The sequence below is a fragment of the Atheta coriaria genome, unplaced genomic scaffold, assembly GCF_025399875.1.
Source record: "Atheta coriaria isolate IRGN ID8LTWV9N9 unplaced genomic scaffold, Caltech_Dcor_3.1 hic_scaffold_1_pilon, whole genome shotgun sequence".
In the NCBI taxonomy this organism is placed as follows: Eukaryota; Metazoa; Arthropoda; class Insecta; order Coleoptera; family Staphylinidae; genus Dalotia; species Dalotia coriaria.
The window spans coordinates 5,757,122-5,780,165 of NW_027045443.1; the positions used below are offsets into that span (position 1 = coordinate 5,757,122).

Below are 23,044 nucleotides of genomic sequence, written 5' to 3' on the forward strand. Positions count from 1 at the left end.
ATTTTTTTTTTATTGCAACAAAGGCGGCTTACCTGCCGTCTGCAGCTGCCGAAAATGGCTGAAATATTAAAGAAATGCAAGATACTTTCCCCAAGAATTCAGTATGTTGCTACTTGTTCTCGTAGTCTTAGCATTTGCTCAGGTTTTATGGAGTTTCTTCGTTCTATATTCGGCCCACAACAGAGTCTAAACACAAAGCAGCAAAGTCCTGTTAGTCTTCAGTTGGGCCTGGGCTTGCCTCTTTGGTTCAGGAATGTAGAATCTCCCTCTGACCATTATACTTTCAAATGCATAAAAGCGGTAAAGTTTGTATTTAGTTACAAACCCAAATGAAGCCACAAAAACGGCAAGGCTCATATTTATCGAAGATAAAAGTTTATTTTCTAATGAAAATACGCTTCACAATGCAAGAAACAACAAAAACGTAGGTATTTATACTTCGCAGCAGATTTAACATTTATGTCATACTCTTATTAACAACAATTCTATTTCGGTACTTTGATACAAAGGAACAAAAAAAAAGAAAAAGAAAACTTGAAAAGGTTATTGTTCTTTGGTCTGCTTTATATTTAGCCACGAGTTTGCGTTACCACCTAGAAATAACCACCGTGTTTGTGTAAAATGTAAAAAATGTAAATGCAACTCGAATTTTATTTAGATAATTATTTAGGCAGTAAAACAACCTATATGCTTTGATACAACTGTGTCGCCTACGCGCACACTAATTCGATATTTCCATCGCGGTACAAAACTTGCGCCGACACCAGAGAAAAATACAACAAAGTGTAACCAAGTCAAGTAAACCAAGTATAAACTGTTATAAATATATCTATGTAATATGCAAAGTAATTCTCATTAAACCTCTAGTGGGTGATAAAGTGAAATACATCTAGTAGTTTCATAATCGAAATATGAAGATTAAGACACGATTAGTAATTATCAGTAACAGTACAAAAAAAAAGAAAGAAAATCCTATAACATAACCAAAGATGCTGCACTTGTGCCATAGAAATTACCAATTATTGACCGTTCGTTAATTTAACCAAAAAAAAAAACACGTTATAAAAGAGAATATGTTGAAATGCTCGTTTGCCTAATTTTCATGTCGTTTATTACGCACCTCATTTATACAACAGCCCACCCCGTGGCTGCTCGCTACGCGTCGAGATCGTTGACGAATAGTACCTCGCGATTCGACAAACCGGCTTCATCAATCGTCTGTATGCTGCAATTTGAAGATGTTGCTCGGCATTTCAATACCCGTTTCGGGAAATTGCGCGTTATCTCGAAAGCGTCCGGAGCCGATGGATGACAGAACACAAAGTAGAAGATCGCCTAAAACAAAACAAAAACACGCTGTAAATTCAAGCTGCAATCAACATGTGAAGGAATTGTCGCACCTCTAAGGAATGTGTTTTTAGAAACCGTCGTTCGAGCCGCGTCCCGCACGGCAGTTTAATGACGACATGCACGGCATCGGGATGATCGAGATTCGGCTCCTTCGGCACCTTCGTCACCAATTCAATTTTCTCCCGCGCAATGCTCATCTTCCGCTCTTGTTCCGCAAGACGTTCCTCCTCCTCTCGTCGCAGTATCTCGGCGGCAACGCGTCGCTCCTCTTCACGACGCCGCTCTTTCTCCTGATCGGCGCGCAATGACTCCATATAGGCTTCGTCTTGATGAGCGCGCAATGACCGATTGAGGCTCTGCTCCATGCGGTCCGCTCGCGCCGTTACCAGATTTGCTTCAAAGTCATGCACTATCGTCGCAAGTCGCTGATGGAGCATTTCTGCGGCACAGTAGCCCTCCATGCGTGCAACAATTGTCATTCGACCTTCCTTAAGGACGACCACGCTCAGGTACGGATAGTAGGTCGGGCGGTACAGCTGCAACACCTTGTATCCCTCGCCCGAACGCGTCGAGCAACCCCAAAAGAAGAAATGCTGATTGACATAGTTGATCACCGCTGTGTTCGCCAGGGTGGTGCGACAAAATCGCGCGGTGTCGACAGCATCCTCGTTGTGCAGGTAGATGAGCAGGAACTTGAGCTCGCGCTTCGCATCGTTGAGCACCTGCGAGTAGGTGCCCTGGTAAAAGACCGGATGCTGCGATGTGTACTTCTCGTCGTACGACTGTATGAAGGTCATTACATCTTGTAATGGATTTGTTAGTGCTAAAAAATTGTCGGGCCAAATTGAATTAACAGCTGATATAAAAAGCAGAGTTACCGAGATACTTACGGGCTCTTTCGGTAGCACCAAATATTCTAAATACAGTACTAAATAATGATAGGAGACTATTGTAACAGAGGCTAAAAAAGACACGTATGACGTTGCGGAGGAAGCCTTTGAAACCGCTGGCACTGCCGTCGGAGGGCGGGGAGTAGAACACGTGCTGGGCGAGGTGGTCGCTGATGACGGCCGGCGGGCGCGCCTCACTAGCGTATACCGATGGGCGACCCTCTTTGATGTTGAGCTGCTCCTGGACGGCGACCTCGAGACTCCATTGGTGACGCTGCAGGACGTCGCGGCAAATAGAAATGTCCTCGACACCGGTAAGGTCTTGAAACTGTAGCACCTTGTCCGTTTGCTCCGAGGTAAGACCGGCACTATCGCCGAGGTAGTCCATGGTCAACAAGGACTTCAGCAGCCTGCGCGACACAACAAATAGAGGCTTACGTTGCGCACAGTAGTGAAGAGCGCGTGCAATTTTTGGGGGGCGGCGGCTGATCACTGCGCTACGCGCATCTCATCACGGTTGGCACTCCAGCGCGACCAGGCGCAAGATTCTGACTTGTTTACCCGCTGGTGGGCACTGGGGGACGCGATGGTCGGCGGTGGCACGCAACACGCAAGCACATACAGAATCGTCGCATCACTGAGGTTTGACAGCTGTTTGGCGATGCCCGCGATGTCCCAGCGCTGCCAAGCGCCCCCCGCGGCCCCAGCATGACGGTGTAGAAAGTGAATGCATTTGCCAGCTGTGCGCGTGCGCCACGCGCCTTTTTCAAATCATTTGCAATCATCCGCACTTTTTGAAATGTGTTTATTGACGATTATATACTTACTCCATGATGTGCGACATGATATGGGGATTGTTGAGAGCGATTCGTGGCGGTGCGTAGATGACGTGACAATTTTGTGATATAAAATAAGAGTTATTTATATTCATCGTTTTCAAATGTTTGATATCCAAGGCTAATTTAAATTTTAAGTCAAATTTAGTCATTTTTTTTTTAATTGACATTTAGTAATATTGTTGCATTAGTTGCATAACTCTGTAGTAACCTTACCTTTTTTTGCGAATATGAAATTCATCTTTTTTCAAATAGTTTTATTATATTTTATTTTTAAACCAGTGAATTACAATTTTCGTGTGAGTTTTAAATATATTTTGTTATTGTCAGAAACTGCTATTAGTCTGCCAATTACAGATCTTTAGTAATTATTGTGGTTGAGAATAAAAACAAATTATTAAAAGTAGATTTTTTACTGTATGTCGCATTACTCATTATCTGTTTCAGTATTTTCTTCATTTCCATCACCATCACCATCACCATCACCACCATCTTCACCGTCTGTACAATCCTGCGGAGTTTTTCTCATACTGATTCGAATCTTCCGTGCCTTTAAAACATTATTTGCCTCTGCGATAATGTCGTCACTTGGTACTTGATCTCGTGTCAAGATCCAGGCATTGTGGAATTTACCAATTGCCGTGCTGGTACAAGAATACACAACAGAATAGCTGTCGTAGTCAGTTGCTAAGACCCAGTAGGGTCCTCCAACTGAAAAAATAATAAGAATAAGAATGAAAAAAGCCAAATGAAAAATCCACTTTAATCTTACATGGAAATCTGACTGTGGTATTAAAGAAAACTCGCAGTTTACCAGCCTGTAAATCCTCATCGGAATCTGCGACGGCGATTGCCTGCGCTGATTGTGTGCGGCCAAAACGTTGCCTAAAGTTGGATTTTGTCAGAGTTTTAGGTAATATAAAGTTAAACGAAACACACAACTCACATTTCATTGAGGACGTCGATTTTACCGTCATCTCGAAGGGTGTAAGTAGCCGTCACGCATTTTCCCAACGCCTCGAAGATTAAGAATGCTCGAGAATACTCGTACCACTTACCAGCGTACTGAATGAAAATGGAAAATTAAATTTTAATTATTTTATTATATTCTAGTTTTTTTTTTTAAATTACCGATGATGGATCAAAGTTTTCAACTGTCTCCACTTTCCTGTTACATCTACCAAGTGAGTACATTTGAGCATTAATACAGCTCAAAAACGCTAACGCCAAACAGCACCTAGTAATCATATTGATACTTTTTGTGTACTTTGAATTGAATGTGATATCGTAAAATGTGAAGTTATGAATAGGTTTATATAGCCATTTGTAGACAACTATTCAAACGGGCTTCATAGTTCACATATTTCGAGCCAATTATCTGGATAAGCATTATGTGCACAAAAACAACTACAATTCATTGATTGGACGCTTGTTAGTTGTAGGTATACTTTTTAAAGTATTTGCTACATTTTTAGATAAGCTTGACGTTTTCTTGCCATACTTGAGTGTGGATGCATGCCATTTAAAGTATGAATTCCCTATTTAAATATCTCTAAAAAATGTTGATTGATATAATAAATATAACAGTTAAACCTTTTTGTTTTTCTAGTATTTTTTACTGTTTAGCTAAGTGAAATTGTGATTTACATATTCCTACATATTTTTCAATGAGAGTACCTTATACCTACTACACTTTAATTATATAATGCTAATAGGCATCTGAATGTATAATCGGCATTTAATAAACATTTGCATTAATTTGCTTTTTAATGCAGAAATAAATATAAAAGTTGTAAGCCATGTTCTAAAAATATTAGTATCTATAATTTACACTTGAGTCAAACAGATAGGTATATAAACAGAACAAATAACTAAACTCCACAATTACTGAACTAAATATTCGCAGAGCAAATCCAAACCAACAAATAAATAAGTATAGTGTAGAAACTCTACACTGTAGAAACAGAAAAAATGCGCATACTAAATAAATTGGCAAAATATTTATATATTTAATACAAGTCCACTTGTTGAACTAGAAGAATCATAAATCTCAAAAGTTTCATTTCGGAATTGTTGCACAAGAGGAACACTAGCACATTCCGGTACAGCTCTGCATGCTGTTTCAATTGCCTCCGTGGAAGTCCCCACATGCACTGAGTCGACCATCGGTGTCCTGTATATAGCAACTGTCATATCAGTTGTTGATGACTCCCTAGCTTCAGGTATTGCCTCTGCAGTATCAGTAGCTTCACATGTAGTAGGAGGTGTATCCTGTATGACTGTATGAGTTGTAGCTGTATGACTTGCACAAGTAGCGCATGTATTTGATACGATGGCGACTGCTGAAGCAACCGTCATAGGAACAGTGGCGATCGCTCCTACTGCTCTCCTCAACATACTTATTAGTTGGGCTGAACCGCTAACTGCAGCAAGCACCAATTGTTGGATTGCACTGCGTCTTTCGTCATTAGTTGGTGAAGCAACCTGCAATCATCATATTAGTAATTTGTAATCAAGAGCGCGTTAACGACTTACTCCGGCACGAAGAAGTACTTGGATTCCACTTGATCTGCGCTCTGATATGTCTCCGCAAGCTGATTCTGTTTCACCGCAAGTATACAGTCGCGCTGATTTTGGTGCTGGTGATGGGCTTCGAGAGCGCGATGTTCCCGGTCGCTTCCTCATGATGATGATGCAAAACGGTCTGTATAAATAAAAATAATGGTCTAATTTTGAAACAATTTTGAAAGGTTGACAGGTATTGAGCGGGGCCCCAAAACATGCAGACCTATTCCATTTTTTTTACCACGCGAATCGAAAGCATTTTAAAATGATATCAAATTGAATGGAAACTGTGCGCATCACTCACCTTAACTTGCAAGTCCTCACAAAAACACACATTCATTTCATTTTCAATTACTGATCATATTTGCGCACATGTAAACTCAGCTTAAAGTGAAATACCCACTATAGTAAGCTTACCTTCTCCGCTTTAAGCAGGTGTTCAGGAGGTCAATAAACAAGTACGTAAATATATATAAACATTTTTTTCAAATTATAATCTTTCCACCGTAAAAACCAAAAATATTATTGTAAAAATGACTGTGACAGGCAGTCAATGTACTTGGTTGTTGTCATGACATGCTAAGATTTATGTTTCGGACAAAAAAATAAATACAAGCACAATATTCGGATTGTTTGTGCATCGAATTGAATAAAAAATGTGTAGGAAGGTATGTAACACTACCTGCCATTAGCAAAGTATATGCTGCGCTGCAATGAGTGCATATTTGCAATATGAGAAAATCATTAAAGAGATGAATTTGCCCATTAATTTGTATTTCGCACAATTCCAGTTTATCCACGGTTTTTAGACACAAAAAAGTGGTACTTTACATACTGTAAATGTGTGTATATTCTGTAAGTGTGTATTTCGTTGAAATAATCATGTCTGATGAAATAAAAATTGCCAATAACGATCAACATTTCGCGCCAGTTGCAAATTCATACGTGTGCGCGTTAGCGCGCAATGCAGTGTGTCATCATAGTATTGAAGGCGGAGGGTAAAGGGAGAAGGCGTAAGAAAAACAAGGGGACTGCATAAAAGCGTGTAATAGAACAGATTGCAGCAGTGCAAATCGTGCGTGGTAACGTTGAAGAGTTAAATTCTTGAAACAAATCTTATAAGGATTTTCCAGGCAACGGCACTTAAACACGAATCATTCATAATAACAAATAATTAAATAACTTATTGTAGTTCAAATCACAGGTGTATCACGAGAAGTAACATAAAGGCCTAGCACTATGCGAATACAACTTCAAGACTTGAAGGGTGTACGTGATCAATGCAATTTTCGACTTTCAAACACGTGGACGCAAGTATTTACCCGAATCACGTTGCGTACGAATTTTGCTGCAACATCTTATCTCAACTTTTAAGAGGAATAGAAATAAAATATGATATGCATTTGCTAGATTGTAGTGTATCAAAGATGAGAAAAAAACATATTAATTAGTTATCAAAGGTGGCGTGGAGTAGTGCAACACTACGTCAGATCCGTAAAACGCGGTTATAAAATCACTGGTTGGGGGACGAACAGTGTTCGTGGTTATTCTATAGATACCAGTGTGAAGTCAAAAAAAATCAATTCAAATATAGATATTTATTGTGTGTGGTGGTGGCATATAAGTCCCTTATAGCCTTTTGGTATTTGTTGTTTTTTAACAAACAGGTAGGTACATACGTACAGACGAATCTGGGCGCGTAGAGAGAATGTCGGTTAATTATGTGCAACGTACATTAAAGCGTATAAAGTTTTAGACAAGTTTTTTCAAGCAACACATCTCATATTTGTATGGCAAAACTGGTAGGTAAGTAAACTATTCGCAATATAAAAGCGCACCGGACTCTATACATCCTGAATTCAAACGCTCCTCAATGTTTAAAAATATTCTTACTGCACATGCGCAGTAATGAAGCGTCCCCAAATAATGCTTCCACCGCTTGTGAAAATAGAGGTTATGTGCGCTCTAACTACTTATCATGTCGGTTTACTGTAACTGTTGATTATTCAGATGAATTGGTTCGGCGTAATTAAATAAGTAAGAAAATACTGGATTATAATTCTTAAATGGTATATTCATCCACTAGTTAATTATTTATGTTATTTTACATAACCTTTTATATATATATTTCTATATAAATGTATGCTTGGTCCTAATTTTTTTTTAAATAGTTTAAAGGGCTAAAAGGCCATCAGAATGGACCCCGTTCAGGATGTAGTACCCACGACGGACGTAACAGAACTAACGAACCCAGAAGAATCTAAAACTGTGGAACCTGAACAGCAAGTACTACAAGAAATGATAAATTGTGATATAAATTCATTGGCTCCACTCACTACAACAATTGAAACTGATGTTGATAAGGATTCTGTTCCTACCACATCAGAACCAAAGTCACCACAAGCAATTCAAACATTTACATGTGAAGGTGATTCAGATAAATTAATTGAGGATGTTGTTATTAAAGAATTGAGCATTGATAATGAAGAAAAGAATAATGAAAGTGATCAGAAAGAAACAAGTAAAAGTAATTTGGATGATGAAGAAAAAATTGCAGAATTAATAGATAATGTAGCTGAGAAATTGGATGATGTAAATTATAAAATTGTGGATATACCTGAGACATTCTATACTGAAACTGAGAATGTTCAATTTGAAGGTGATACTGATCCTATTGTAGATATACCTAAAGCAATGGATGTTCAGGAGCAAGACAGTGACAAAAACGATGAAAAAGTCAAAGGTGGCGGTTTTGATTCAGTGCTGCTGGATGAAAATAGCAGAGATGAAAATGAAAGCAATCCTAATCCAATTGAAGAAGTTGATCCAACAAGCAAAGATGACAGTAATGATGGGCCTCCTGATCTTGCCGCTGCAGACCCTCTCATGAAGGATGCTGAAAATCAAATTGAGGGTGATGATGATTCAGAAACTGCTGAAAACGTTGAGGACAAGGTAGATATTGATACGGATCCCGACCGGATAACACTCAGTGTGAAACCTCCTGGAGAGTTATTGGAAGGCAACTTTGTAGATGTCGCCGAGGAGAATAGTTTACCCGAGGATTCGCAGATGGACTTTGATCCAATTGAAACTGACGGTGAAGAGGATTCAGAGCAAATTGAGTCAACCGAGGCACAGCCGGCAGAAACCGCGGATATATTCAACGGAAAAGAGGCAGAAACAATCTTGGCCGAAGATGATGAAGTGCCGGTTTCAACGGAAACCGAAGAACAACCGGAACCCGAAGGTGAAGCCTCGGAAGACGAAAATAAATTTGTTATAACTCTTGCGAATCGCACCGAGTCGAGCACATGTAATATTTGTGCCAAAGAGGAAGTTCCTCAGTATTTAGCACACAAAAATGATGAATGCGAATGCATCTGCAGCACTGCGTGCTTGGACAAGTTCAAAGAGCAACACGCCGATGATTATGTGGAGCGAATATTGCGATTACGCGTGTTCGCTGCGGAGGAAACAATCTCACGCGAGCAATTGCAGCTCCTGCCTGCTGTTGAGCCCGAAGAGATTAATGAAAATCATGATCCGTTCCGTATATGTGTAATATGCAACCGATGTATTGATGTGGAAGATTACGTTACGTGGGAGGCGCGGGATTACTGCGACGAGGGCTGCTTGTCCGCTTCACAACGAAGCATTAATGCCGACTGCGCAAAGTGCCATCACTTAGTGCCGGAAAATTTACTAGGTAAATATTGTGTGCGCTTTGGTTCGACGGTGACGCAATTCTGCAAGACCACGTGTCTTATTTCCTATAAAAAGGCACGTAAATTGTGCCAGTATTGTCAGGAGGATTTAAAAGCCAATGACGCGGCGACCTTCTGCTCGAAACGGTGTAAGGAGGCGGCGAATCCCAACGAGTGTGAACCGAAGGAGTCAGGGCCATGTTCGGTGTGCAGGCAGGTGAAAGAGGTTGAATTAAATGTCCGCGGTGATGAGAAGATGGATTCGCTTTGTTCCGAAAGGTGCCTCGTGGCATACAAGTTTGTCAACAAGGTGGAGCTGGTGAAATGTGTTGTATGCCCAACGACTTTCTCGCCAAAACCAGGCGATGCGTCCGTATACGAACTGGGCACGGTGCACAGCCTCTGTTCACGCGAGTGTCAGAAGATATTCCTGATCATTAACAGAAAAATCGTGAATTGCAGCATGTGTCTTGTAAAAAAATACGATTTTGATATGATTAGGTTCATCGACGGCGAGACTTCCACATGTGTGTGTTCACTGACTTGCTTGGGTGTCTACTTCGAATGCATGTATTCCCAGCAGTCGAAACTGTTTGAACCGAACATCCCGCACCTGGAGCTGATCTCGAAAAGTCAAAACTATACCTATGAAGGTCGAGATTTGGCGTCACTCATAGATGCGGCGTATAATGTTGGTAAAGTGGCCGTGCAGATGATTGTGGTAACCAAACCACGGTATGTACCCAAACAGAAGAACAAAGCGGTGATGTGTCGTCCGCGTATGCTGACGAAATCAATCCAGCATAAAGTTAAAGAAAGGACTGTGCATGTTCAAACTGATGATACCACGACCCGTTGGATTCCCATTCCGGTACAGATTTTCGTTCCAGTGCCACTTCACATGTATGTTCAACCCGTGCCCTTCCCAACCCCGATCCCTATTCCAATGATAATTCCTATTTTCATTTTGACAGGTCGCAAGTCCATGAAGGGAATTCAGAAAGAAATAGCTAAAATAAAGAATCGTATTCCCGCTGACCCACTCGAAGCGGAGATTTTAATGATGGCAGATATGGCAGCCGGCGACAAGCGCAACGACCCCACATCCGACTCCGATGATGATGTAGGTGTGGTGCCGGATACCACAAAATTATTGGATTCGTCAATAACGCAGATGGACACCGCATCGACATCGTTTTCCGACGATGTGCTGTCCATGGCGTTCAAAATGGCAAACGAGTACACTGAACCGTTGGACCTCGAATCCGAAGTGGACAACTCGACGAGAATGCTGGCGTCAGGCAAAAGAGCCCGCATTTACGCGCCACGTGGTCGGCAATCCTCGCAACGCATGATGGACATAGTCAAACCGGATGAAAATCTCTCCCTGAAGTATACGTTTGGCGTGAATGCCTGGAAACAATGGGCCTCGACCAAGAATCTCGAACTACAGAAGCTGAAAGCAACCAAATTTGTTAAACTGGACTTGCTACAGTTAAGCGCGGAAGATCTCTGCTTTTGTTTATGTCAATTCATTAAGGAAGTTCGCAAGCCCAACGGCGCCGTTTATGCATCCGACACCATCTATTACCTCTGCTTGGGTATTCAACTTTACCTTTATGAGAACGGCCGGATTGATAATCTTTTCTGTGACGGTTACTACGAAAAATTCACGGACACATTTAACGAGATCTGTTTGTCTTTCTGCCAGCTCTACAATGAAAGCCAATACATTGTGACCCGCGTAGAAGAGGAGCATCTTTGGGAGAGCAAACAACTTGGTGCACACTCCCCGCTCGTGCTTTTAAACACACTCTTGTTTTTCAATACTAAACACTTCAACCTTATTACGGTCGATGATCACCTGCAGTTGAGTTTTTCACACATTATGAAGCATTGGAAAAGAAATGCGAACGCCCCCAACCAGAGGAATGTTCTGTTGCGGTTTTATCCACCAAGTAAAGGTGCATGGGGCAAGAGGAAAGTTTATGAACAGCAGGAATGTCTAGAAAATCCGCTCAGGTGCCCCGTGCGCCTGTACGAGTTCTTCCTGTCCAAATGCCCGGAGAGCGTGAAAGCCAGAAATGACGTGTTTTATCTTCAGCCTGAACGGAGCTGTGTCCCAGACAGTCCTGTTTGGTATTCCACCAGTGCTCTAGAAAGACCACAGCTGGAGAAAATGCTTAATAGAATGAAGATGATTAAGGAAATCAGTATGGCCATCTTGGGGACGTAAATGACACAATCAAGGTTTTATCTATCTATTTTATGACGCGATCCTCTATTGAGAGGATATTAATTAAATTCACGTAGAATTGTGATAGCTGTAAGGGAAACATTCATTATTGATTCATTAATTAATTCTTTATATATTCAATCTAATTCAATTATGATAATAGAATAAGTGTAAGTAATCATTAATTCCGACGTCAGATTCAATTAAAAATGTTTTTTTTTTCTTCTGTAGAATAGTGTTAAATGTAAGCGAGAACAATAATTTTGATTCACTGTTTGATTTAACATATGATGGATGATGGGCTTGTTTTAACACGATAATAAAAACAGGAGTAATTTTATAATTTTATTGAATATATAAAATTGATAGCAACGTTATTATTTTTCATCTCATCTGATTATTTTCATTTTAAATTTAAACTCGTTTCGATTACTAATATTTGTTGAAATCGCACGCTTCGCGAACACACCTGTGCGAAGCGCGCTTGCGTGTTGTAAATAATTCCTTAACGTCTGTTTCAGTTATTCTTCGTCAAAAAGTAATCAATAAAATTGTTGTAGTTTTTTTCTTTATATTATATAGGTATTTATAGTCTAACATATCAGAATGTGAAGAAAAAATTATTTTAAAAATCAACGAAACGAACAACGTAATTCTTTCGCATAATTAATTGGTTTTCTTTCAATCATACAAACATCATACCAACGATGCACATTCGGCAAGTTCTAAATTTTATATTTAACTCTCCGCGAGAAGAAACGGACGCAGAAACGTAATCTAGACATGTACAAAATGAACGTTTCAGTAACTCACAACGCGATTATCATCCACTCGTTCGTCCAGGGGTGGCTTTTAAAACGTCTGTTTACAAAAATGAAGCGCGTTCTTCCGTTGGAACTGAAACGTCGTATTGTGGTGTGGCGGCGTCGGGCACACTTCCCCCGATCAAACCTGTTTGTTTGTTTCTGCCTCATCTCCCTCGTTCACAGCTTTAAAAATTGCGCTTCTATGAAATTCTTGAACACTGCAAGCACGAAATATCTGCATTTTCGATGGCTATACTGAGTTTCGTTTGCGATTACGATTTGTCATCATCAATAAATTGTAAGTTATTCTTGATCAGTAAAAAACACTGCAAATGGCTTTGTCTATCACAGAAATGCAATGACCATTCATTTTGAAAAAATATGTTCAACGTCATCTGTCATCGCCACGTATGTATTTGCACAGTGATGCAATGGCACGCACTTCGAGGGGTAAACCGGCGCCGCGTGCACGGAAAGACTACGGAATGGCGCGCCAGCGTCGAACTGGACGTTGTGCCGACGCGCGCTGAAGGCTGCAACATGAATTGTGTCGGTCGAAATCGAAATTTGAGCACGTGAAACTTGGCGGCGGGTCGCGTCCCGCGGTTTACCACCCGAGGCCGCCCATTTCAGCGAGCAACTCATGTGAAATGATAATTATTTAATGGCCATTGACGTTCTGCTAATCATTCGTAACAAGTAAAAATCTGTGCCGCCTTCATTTTTTTTCCTTCTTCCGAGCCTCGCCAAGAATCCACTTGTAAATGCAAACTCGAAAAAGAAACCTTGTATATATTTATTACATGCATATCAATTGGGTTGCTTTCGAAACGCGTGTGACGTAGGCCGTTTGAATTTTTCTTTGCGAATGCAGTAATTAAAGAGCCATCTAGAATTGGAGAGCCAGCCAAGCAATGTAATCGTAAAAAAACTATAAAATGAGCACCCTTCTTTGTAACCCTATTCCGCCCCAGTTTATAATTAAAATAATATCCTATTTCTGTGCGCAACACAAGGTTAAATCGCCTAAATAAAATTACAACTAAAAATAAATATAAAAACTAACCGGGGCGCTCATCATGTTGTACAATCAATCGAACGCAAATCGCGTAAACATTATTCAAAGATTAATAAAAATATAATATATAAATAATGACCAGTATATTATATCTCTTTATCGTCCTATCATATCTGCTTCATTGCTTGTGATCGCGCGGTGATTCGCGTAAAAAAATACCAGAAACCTAAAAAAAACAAAACGAATAACGGCCATTAATAATAATTAAAATTAAACAATTATTTAAACTTTTGCGTTTCCACACTCACGATTCGCGTATTACTATAATTATCTCTCGCATAATGTTTAATAGCGCACCTAATATTTATCAAAATGTGACTGCGGGTCCTCGGCGAGCAAAAACATTATTACAGCAATGCTTCCACAGGCCCCCCCATTTCGCCATGCATCTTAAATTCAACTAATAAGTATTTAACAACTGTACAGGATTCTTTTCTCCACGTCTTTCGAAATGCGGTTGTGATTTTGAAGGAGAGAAACTGATATACATATATATATGCACATATGTACTAGTTTACATGTATATATATGCATGTATATATATACAAATGTCGGCAATTCTGTAAACGTCGCAGCGCGTTTTAGAACTGCGTACCTGTCATCGTACTTTTATACCGTCTCACCACATTCCCATTAGTAAATCATTGACATCTTCATAATTTCTTTTTCACATTTGCACAATATATAATAGTCGTAACAATTTTTTCTCTATCTTCTTGCTGCTTCGGATTAGCGAACATTTAGCTTCATAAGTGTCGTGTAATTAATTTTCTGCTCTATGAATATATAAATAAATTTCGTTTCTTTTGTGTTTACCATTACCGATTTCGAAGTTTAGCAAGAATTTTACGCGTATAAAAAACGAAATATTCGTTCACTTCATTATTTTTGTGTCTGGTTTAGTTTTCGCTATGTTTTGCTTTGTTTGTTGCCTTTTTCGTAGTTTGCATTACTTGATTGATGTAAATTTAGAGTATATCTTACGGCCTAGTCTTCATTACAGTAGTAATACGACTTACTCTACGACTTTGAGTACCTTTCCAATGGCAATAGTCTTATCTACAAATGAGAGATCGCAGCATAAGTTAGTTGATAAGTAGACTATATGCGGATGTTGTGTACTTACTTTCATCTCGTAGTGTAAATCGTCCCATTTGTGGAAATAGTTTGAACGATTCGAGGCAAATGACGCCTGCGCATTCTATCCTCATTATGGCTACTTGATCTTGCTTTACAAACCTAGGTCGCGTTTTACTTTTTTCGCCGGTTTTCTTATCTACCAAACAAATTAAGGCCTGCACAGAGCAATGAGAGTGTTAGTAACGTTCGCTAAATGCCAAGCGCAAATCGACTTACTTTAACGGTGACTTCCTCAGCTGCACAATGGATATGCATGACTGCACTGTAGCCGGCGCAAATGATTGATTTGTGTTCTAGGATGACGAGTTGCGCGTCAAAGATACGGCCGGTGCGAATTGGATTTGCGGCGTCGCAGAGCACGAAACCAGGCGACACATCCTCTTCTTCCACGCCTTTTACCTTAATTTTCACATTTTCGCCGGATACGACCTGTCCCACTTCATCATCATCGGACCACAGCTGGTCTACGGTCACAGGCGTCTAAAAATGCAAAACAAATTAGACCCACGGAATAAAGTGACTTCTTAAGATATCTCGGCGAGACGAGTAAAACAATTTGAGTTGATATGTTGCCTTATTGTTACAAAAGCACAAGCACAATTTTGTTGAATTCTCTGAATAAAATCAGAGTACTCTCAAATAATCACATATTAAATTAACTAAGAAAAAACAATGTTCGTCTATTTATAGATTAACTTGAAAAAGTGAATCAAGTCGCATAAAAGTAATAGACCTGAAAACTTGCCACCAAAGCCAATTATCAACAGAACGCTGATCATCAACGAGCAACAAGAATTCGATGCTATGCCACAAGTGTAACGCTTTCTAAGACTTCAAACCTTAAACCGCTGACTTCCTCGTGGCGTATATGATATTATTGTTGTATAGTTATGATAAAGGAATTGATTTCTTACCCTATTTGGCATAATCATAAGATTTGTGCCTTTCCTACACTCGCCTGCTTCCACTTTGCCCATTACAACCGTACCCATGTCCTTGTACTTATCAACAATGGGCATAATGAATGGTCCGTCGACTATCCTATTGAGCGATGGAAGATCGTCGATGAAAGGTATGAACGCTGGTCCTCTATACCACGGACAAATCTACAAAAATACAGACATCAGTTCAGCACCCGAAAACCAAATTCAAATATAAAAATCGACTACTATTAAAAATAGTGCAATGAAACGACCGACAAAATCAAATTTTTATTGAAAAATTGTCACACACATCAATTTAGCATCGAAAAAAATAACAGCAAACAAAAGTTACATGTTTAGCGTAAATAATGACCAATAATCCACGCAAATCTGATGTTCGTTTTCCATTCAATGAATTGTCAGAACCATGCATGACATTTTAACACCATAAAATGAAGTGCATTATGTTTTTCCAGGTGCAAATAAAAAGAAACCAAATTTGAGTGGGTATTACTAATTTGTTTACCTTCTCATCGATTTGCTCCCTGAGACCCTGACCAGTTTGGCCCGAACAGGGCAGGAAACTGAGGTCCTTCGCAGGATAGAAGCCCAACTTTTTCAGATAAGGAAGAATCTTATCCTTGCATTCGTTGTAGCGTGCTTCATCCCAGTTGACGGTGGGGTCGTCCATCTTGTTGACAAGCACGACCAGATGTTTCACACCGGCGGTTTTCGCAAGCATAGCATGCTCGCGAGTTTGTCCGCCACGGTCGAAGCCTGTCTCGAATTCGCCCTTGCGCGCCGATATCACCAGAATGGCAAGATCGGCTTGTGCAGCGCCGCTGATCATGTTAGGAACGAAGCTTTTGTGTCCGGGCGCGTCCAGGATCGTGAAGTGCTTTTTGTCAGTCTCAAAGTAGGCGCGACCCACCTCCACTGTTTTGCCTTTATCCCGCTCTAGATATTATAAGTAAACAACGATTCGGCGTTAGCATTGCACATCAACATTCAATTCTAATAACTTACATATACAACTTGTACATATCTTGTGCAGCACTATCGGCTCAATTGATTTGCAATTGAACACTCGCTTCAATTAAATTGCGATTACACTGTCTTCTCAATTGAATTCAAAGCGTCTAATTATTATGCTTTTATACGCTTCAAACATAATAAATAGGCATCTTAAGAACAATTACAGTGAATCGTTATAGTTATTTTGCAATCATTTTTTAAAATTTTATATCGTGGTTCTTTAACCTCGCCAAATATTAAATAATAGCCGGAACTAAAATCAAACCGGAAAAATAATAAGTATACAACGTATACAAATAATTATATTTTTTTGAATGTACAAGAATGATCAATTGTGCTACGCTTGTTTGCAACCAATGAATTTTATTCTATAACTTCGTAACCGTCAACCTTTGCGATTACTTAAAAAGAATGGTTGCATTCAAGTTCATCACAGTTGTTCAACAGTGTTAAAATTTTCACATGTGATTTCACACTGCAATCGCGCCACTCACTAATTCAACTTATTAAAATATTCGCGTGAAGACTAATAGGTGCCTATAAATAAAATTCCACATAAAGTGGAAAAACTGGTTGAAACCAAAACAACCCAGATGTAATCAGTTAGAATTTAGAGTTGTAAAACTTAAATGCGTTGTTTGCGACATTAAGCGATTTGATTTTCAGTGTATTCAGTGAGTTTTATCCGTAATTGTGTTTTAATAATCGCCCTTGTTATGTGTTATTGTTCAGAATTCAAAAAGAGAACGCATACACATTCTAACACATTACTCATGCTAATTCATAAATTTATAAACGAAAATATCTAAACTAAAAACTTTGACCTCGATTCAAATAGGCTATTAGAGCTAACGGTACCCTGCGTCGTAGCAGCAACACAACCGCAGTCTCAGATCTACCGCTCGCGGTAGAAGGCTGTTAGTCCTTACACTATGATTGTAGAAATTGCAAAACAATCGACTCTCGAAGGACGCGAGATAACCGCAGACAGACGCAGAGTGACGCCAAAACGGCGCCACAATGCAAGTCCGCAGACACTCAATGCTCTGCCACAATTGTAACGCTTCCAGAAGCTGATATCACTTCTGACCGCTGACTTATTGTGGCGCATTGCTTATTTATGTCTTAGACTAAAATGTACATAAAACAACGAGGCGCTTTTACCTTCTTGATTGGTGTCCAGTGCCCACGATAAGTACCATGACTCGCGACTCTTTTCGCGGGCTTCACGTTCGTACTTTTCCAGCGTGCGCTTGTCCACCATACCAGTGAGAGCCATGATCTGGCCGCCAATCGTGGACTTTCCCGCGTCCACGTGGCCGATAAACACGACATTGACATGCTCCTTCTTGTTCTTGGATGCTTCCTCGGGCTTAGCGAGCTTTTTCTTCACGATCTTAGGCGCCTCCTCAGACGAGGGCTCTTCTTCATCGCCCTCGGGGGTAAGGATGGGGTCGTTGTCCTCGGCCACATCCTCCCAGGTGCCCCGTCACCTGGTGATGCATCGCCGTCAGCGGGTGGAATAGGTGGTGGTTCTTTAACGTCGATTCGTTCAGCGCTCTCCGTATTCGTGCCTGCGGAATATGGGGCGCATATGCACGCGTGTTAGCGTCATGTGCGATTTCTGACGGCGTGGCACTTACCATTGAGGATCGGTGTGTGTTCAGGCGAGTCGGAGGCGGCCGCCTCCTCCGTCGGCGACGCGTCGTCGTCACTCGCGGCTGGTGCGGTAAACGAACCGAATGAAGGCACGAATTCGACTGCGTTGACGTTCAACGTGGAAAACTTGGTCGTAACGTCCGCGGGCTTAGTTGGCGAGTTGTTTGTAGATGTGGAGTCTGCCTGCGACTCCCAACAATCCGGTGCTGAATTATTGGACATTGTACGACACAAGTTGCTGCACGCACCACCGACGGAGGTATAATAAATAATAAATCGATTGCAGTAAAAAATTTAGTAAAATGCCCGCTCGCGGCAACTCGCTCTCGACCTGTCCGCGTGCGTTGTCCGCCAGCACCGGAAATTAGTGAGCGAGGCAAGATGTCAGACGTCAGCACTTCTAGTACACTCGCTAGGCTACCAACATAAACTTCTCTTTTGTTTTCAAAAATGTTTACAGCAATGTTGCCGAATCAATCATAAATGCATTTGTGAATTAGTTGCAGCGTTATACAATTGCATTTACCATTTAGAATCAACTAGTTAATGCAGAAATAATATTAAATCATTTGAAAATAACGTACCAACCGGATACGCCCCACTACCGAGTGGCATCAACTGTAATCTCGCTGACGCACGTATAGGCAAATTCTTGAATGATGAAATTCAAACTTCTTCGATGAACTCGTGTAATGATGCACTGACAATGAAAGTCACAATAAGGAACATTAAGGGAAATAAATTGCGTGCATGTTTAACTCAAGTAACCTCACGATTAAAAATAAACGTAAACCATCCAATTAATTTGGAAATTGTACAACTATACATTAACAAACTAAATATGTCATCATTAACCTATGACTCAAATAGAATGAAACATTGGCATGTTTCATGTTATCTAAACTGGTGCTGCGTTTTTCTCTTTCAGTTGCACGCGAATGCTGCTCGCTTTACTTCGTCAGCGTGTTTATTAACAACTGTTTGCACAATAATTTCAATGCAGAAACACACCTCAATTACAAGTTAAACTCAATTAAATTTTCAAGTATTTATTCAGTATTTCGAATTATTTATTGCTGTTACAATGATTTCTTTCTTTCTTCCCGCTTCGCACGCTTCATCGCCTTGAATTCCATATCTTCATAATGATCGGCAAACATGATCATTAACGAAGGGTATAACAAAGGTAACAGTGGTAATTCATCAGCTGCCAACTAAAACAATAATATACAAACTCAATAAATAAAATATGCAGGATTGACACATCAATTACCATCATATTATCAAAAGCAATGCCAACGTTCTCCGCAAAATTTTTATTAAATCTCGGCAACTTGGCATATCGCTGACTGAAATGTGTGAGCAAAATGTTGCGAGCGTTCATTCTCTGTCCTACACGTATCGCCTGCGATGTCGTGGAATGCATTTTGACAACCGCTTCGCTTGCCAGTTCATCTTCCATTGTCGCTTCATGAATCAACAAATCAGAGTCCATTCCTAGATTATTGAATAAATAACTTGAATTATCGGCAAAACACAATATAACAGTAAGTCTCACCTAATTGAATTAAATTCTCGCTGGGCATAGTGTCACCACTATAAGTGAGCTTGAATCCATTCTCATGTTTGAAAGCCACGCCGAATGCATTCGGACAATGTTTCACCATGCAAGTATTCACCGACGTTAGGTGCAGAGCTTTGCAAATATCGGCCTTCTCCTCGGCATCGATCAACTCATTATCTAATAACTAAAAAATCACGATAAGATTTCTACGTCGACATGTCATGTTAAAAATTATTACCAAGTCGCCGTTCGCGACTAATTGGTAGTCTCTGCAAATGTCTTCGAAGCATAAATCGTAAAAACCAAGCCAACTTTGGATCTGTTTCGGAGCTAGTAGATAACAGGGTTTTTCTGGTAAACCGAGCAACGAGCGTGCACGCCGCCTTCCCTGCAAGTATCCAATCAAGCCAATGTGATGATCGGCGTGCAAGTGACTGATGTAGATAGCGTCCGTGTTAGCAACTACTTTTAATGCTCGTTTATCTCCAAAAAATCGAATCGTCTGCCCATAAGTTCCTTCCCCGCAGTCAATGAGAATATTACTCTCTTCATTCGTAAAAAGCATGATCCCGCTGGTGTTTCTAGTTTTATTGGGAATGCATGAACCAGTACCCAAGAACAGGATTTTAGGATAGGGCCGGATTGTCATATGTTTACATTTGTTGAGAATTTCAATACGAAGTTTCTGCACTTCGTCGCAGAAACCGTCGAGCGCAAAAGTCTCGTCAATATACTCAGATGGTACAAGTTTGATTTCACTTGTGCTGTCTTTTCCCGTGCGAGGGCGTAGATGAAAATTATAGAATGTGCCAGGTTGGATGTAGGAAGCGTATTTTTCGCGGATAATGTGCTCGGTTGTACCACAGGATGTGTTAGGGTAATCAAAGTTAGTTTCCGTGGTTAAATCCTCATCAGTTTTCACTGCAGGCGAAGAGGATTTAAGTTGTCTCTCAGTACCGCGATCACCTAAGAGCGGGAAGAAGTCCTTATTCAAAAGATTCAACTTGTACTGGATACGATGCACGGCAATACTGCCCATGCAGGTGTTTTTTTCGTTGATGAAAATGTGATGCGTGCTGGGAGAAAATGTGTCAATCCAACTCTGATACCTATATTAGAATAAAACGAAAAATACATAATAAATCAGTCATAAATTACTAATACGTAGTTCTGGTTTTATACTAAATAAAATAACACCAATTGTTACGGTACCTGGGATGCTGGACAATATCCCAAGGCGTAAAGTGCACAACCAGGTAGGCAAGATTGTCCTCCACTGCCGTAAGTTGTTTGTGTTGATTTATTGCCTCGCTGGCAATCAACGCATCCAAATACTCCTCGGTCGGTACGTCAACAACTGCAAACAAGAACGTGTCCACAAATTTGTTTCGATTCGCCAATTCAGGCACCTCAAAGGTGATTTGTTATACATATAAAAATTGGTCCAGGTTCCTCCGGCTCGCAAACCTGCTCCGGGGTGATGACAGTTCCATCACTTAACGTAATACTCTTCCCATTTTTCAAGTCACCCAACTTCGGTCCCGCCGGAATATTCAGCTGCACGCACTTGCCCAAATTCAGCGTGCCTGGCCGCGCTTTCAGTCGACACACGTAGCACATTACTGTGCCACGTTTCTTCTGCTCCAGTAGCACTTTCTTCATCGATTCAGTAATTACGGTCGTGTCTACCACTCTTTTCCCACTAGCTAAAGACCAACAAAAGGCTTTAGTATTTAGTGAATATAAACGTACAGGAAAATGACAGGATATGATATGGTTGGGGAAAAATGGGATACCTGTACAAGATCGAGATCTTCGTCTCTTACTTTCATGTGAATAGTAATCCGTGTCGTCTTCGTAAGCCGACGACGTTCGTAGAGACGAAGCGCAGCTTGAAGATCGTCGACGCTTCCGAGAATCTCTCGTGGTTGTACCTACGCTCATCTGCGCCCGATAATATAACACGAACGTTTTAGTTAGATGTTACAGTTACATGACTACGATTTAATAAAACATTACCGTAGCAATGCTGGACCCAGCTTGCGTTACCTTGTCCATTTCAGATTCAACCTCAAGTGAATCATGCTCCGTTATAGTAGGTACTCTTAACAAAGGAACATATTTCACAGTCATCACATTATCTTCAAAGTCATGACCTTCCTGGCATTCAGCCATTTTCACGCGCATGTTTTTCATCACTACAAAACGTCTTGTAGCTCTGAATAACTCCTCCTAAAATTACAGTCAACAATTTATACTCTACACTGATGATAATTTATGTTTAAAATATAATTTTTGGAACAGCTTGGCAACTTAAAATAGCATTATATTCTGAATTCCATAATCACTTTCATTGACAATCTGAGTCACTCATATTGCTGATTTTAATAGTCAGTATCTTAGATGATCAAAAGTAAGTGGTACTTCAAGCCTTTATAATCCACCCAAACTTTATAATAAAATTAAAGCATACTAAGCCTGTAGGTCCATGAAGAGTAATTTCAGGTACGCCAACATCCTGTATAGTCAATGCTGTTCCAGGTAGTCCTCCCATATTCTTCCAACTTGCTTGTGTAATAAAAACATGCTCCAATTTGGCTAGTTTTGCCTTGTGCTCATGTGCTAATCTCTGTGTACCTTCCCCACAGTTAAACAAATATCTAAAATAAATTATCAGTGAAAACAATATCCTTTTAATAAAAGAGAAAATTTCAAACTACCTAGACTGATCTGAGAAAATATAAAGACTCCGGGGGGCTCCTTCCGCTCCTGTCCCAAGTACTTGTAATGTAACCTTGGCTGGAGCATACTTATTATTACGTTCTTTAATCTTTTGTCGTTGCCGTTGTGCATCCGCAACATGATTTGGATCCTTAGGCATGTTTTTAGATGCTGTCTGATAGCCGGATTGGAGGTTATAATGGGGAAAACTCACTGTAATTCGTGAGCGGACGATTGTTCTTGCTCTGAAAACTGTTAGTGTGGTTGGTAACATCAGTGAGCAACTTATTACTGTGCTTACAATACATGCAAATCGTTTGAAAATGAATGAAAGTTGATAAAAATGTGATGAAATTTTTTGAAATGTGCACGAAAATTTAACTTCACAAATGTTGACACACAAGTTCCACGAGATAGCGCTAGTAGTATCAACTTGGCAAAATTGAAACTTTAGTTCCGTAACGGTCTAGCGGTAAAATTTGATGACTTCGACAAACCAACTGAAGTAACCCGTGTTGCGGCTGAATCAGTAGA

At 40.3% G+C, this 23,044-nt stretch overlaps 5 protein-coding genes and 1 long non-coding RNA gene across 14 annotated transcripts; 1 reads left to right on the top strand and 5 right to left on the bottom strand.

The window, feature by feature from the left end:
* Positions 1-358: 358 nt before the first annotated feature.
* Faf2 (Fas-associated factor 2) lies at positions 359-3,169 on the bottom strand. 2 transcript variants are annotated; one of them, XM_065299966.1, is made up of 5 exons: positions 3,068-3,169; positions 2,241-2,650; positions 1,401-2,173; positions 1,121-1,335; positions 359-992 (listed from the first exon to the last, which is right to left on the bottom strand). In XM_065299966.1, exons 1-4 carry the CDS (start codon positions 3,082-3,084, stop codon positions 1,156-1,158), a joined length of 1,380 nt encoding a protein of 459 aa, XP_065156038.1. In that variant the 5' UTR covers positions 3,085-3,169; the 3' UTR covers positions 359-992; positions 1,121-1,155. The 2 variants fall into 2 exon arrangements, with proteins under 2 accessions (XP_065156038.1, XP_065156030.1); XM_065299958.1 differs by having other exon boundaries at positions 359-1,335.
* A 149-nt stretch (positions 3,170-3,318) lies between these two features.
* Positions 3,319-4,382, bottom strand: LOC135789908 (apolipoprotein D-like). The gene is made up of 4 exons (XM_065299978.1): positions 4,208-4,382; positions 4,023-4,141; positions 3,849-3,961; positions 3,319-3,787 (listed from the first exon to the last, which is right to left on the bottom strand). Exons 1-4 carry the CDS (start codon positions 4,322-4,324, stop codon positions 3,504-3,506), a joined length of 633 nt encoding a protein of 210 aa, XP_065156050.1. The 5' UTR covers positions 4,325-4,382; the 3' UTR covers positions 3,319-3,503.
* Positions 4,383-5,061: 679 nt separating this feature from the next.
* LOC135789995 (uncharacterized) lies at positions 5,062-6,206 on the bottom strand. The gene is made up of 3 exons (XR_010547695.1): positions 6,059-6,206; positions 5,612-5,780; positions 5,062-5,560 (listed from the first exon to the last, which is right to left on the bottom strand). It is a non-coding gene; the product is annotated as an uncharacterized lncRNA (long non-coding RNA).
* Positions 6,207-7,563: 1,357 nt separating this feature from the next.
* LOC135796509 (zinc finger MYM-type protein 3-like) lies at positions 7,564-11,956 on the top strand. Of its 2 annotated transcripts, none has more exons than XM_065308560.1 (2): positions 7,564-7,678; positions 7,813-11,956. In XM_065308560.1, exon 2 carries the CDS (start codon positions 7,838-7,840, stop codon positions 11,582-11,584), a length of 3,747 nt encoding a protein of 1,248 aa, XP_065164632.1. In that variant the 5' UTR covers positions 7,564-7,678; positions 7,813-7,837; the 3' UTR covers positions 11,585-11,956. The 2 variants fall into 2 exon arrangements, with proteins under 2 accessions (XP_065164632.1, XP_065164624.1); XM_065308552.1 differs by having other exon boundaries at positions 7,580-7,710.
* Positions 11,917-18,599, bottom strand: eRF3 (eukaryotic translation release factor 3). Its single transcript, XM_065308633.1, is given in 8 exon segments — positions 11,917-14,527; positions 14,595-14,763; positions 14,825-15,088; positions 15,523-15,714; positions 16,058-16,488; positions 17,731-18,054; positions 18,057-18,140; positions 18,210-18,599. Coding segments are annotated over 8 exon segments (1,746 nt in total). The 5' UTR covers positions 18,448-18,599; the 3' UTR covers positions 11,917-14,483.
* Positions 18,600-19,258: 659 nt separating this feature from the next.
* On the bottom strand, positions 19,259-22,920 carry RNaseZ (ribonuclease Z). 7 transcript variants are annotated; one of them, XM_065308580.1, is made up of 11 exons: positions 22,812-22,920; positions 22,510-22,762; positions 22,263-22,449; positions 21,809-22,021; positions 21,586-21,733; positions 21,220-21,495; positions 21,002-21,146; positions 20,028-20,898; positions 19,784-19,973; positions 19,499-19,722; positions 19,259-19,439 (listed from the first exon to the last, which is right to left on the bottom strand). In XM_065308580.1, exons 1-11 carry the CDS (start codon positions 22,816-22,818, stop codon positions 19,305-19,307), a joined length of 2,649 nt encoding a protein of 882 aa, XP_065164652.1. In that variant the 5' UTR covers positions 22,819-22,920; the 3' UTR covers positions 19,259-19,304. The 7 variants fall into 7 exon arrangements, with proteins under 7 accessions (XP_065164652.1, XP_065164687.1, XP_065164694.1 ...); XM_065308615.1 differs by having other exon boundaries at positions 22,510-22,755; positions 22,812-22,915; XM_065308622.1 differs by having other exon boundaries at positions 22,817-22,911.
* Positions 22,921-23,044: the final 124 nt, after the last annotated feature.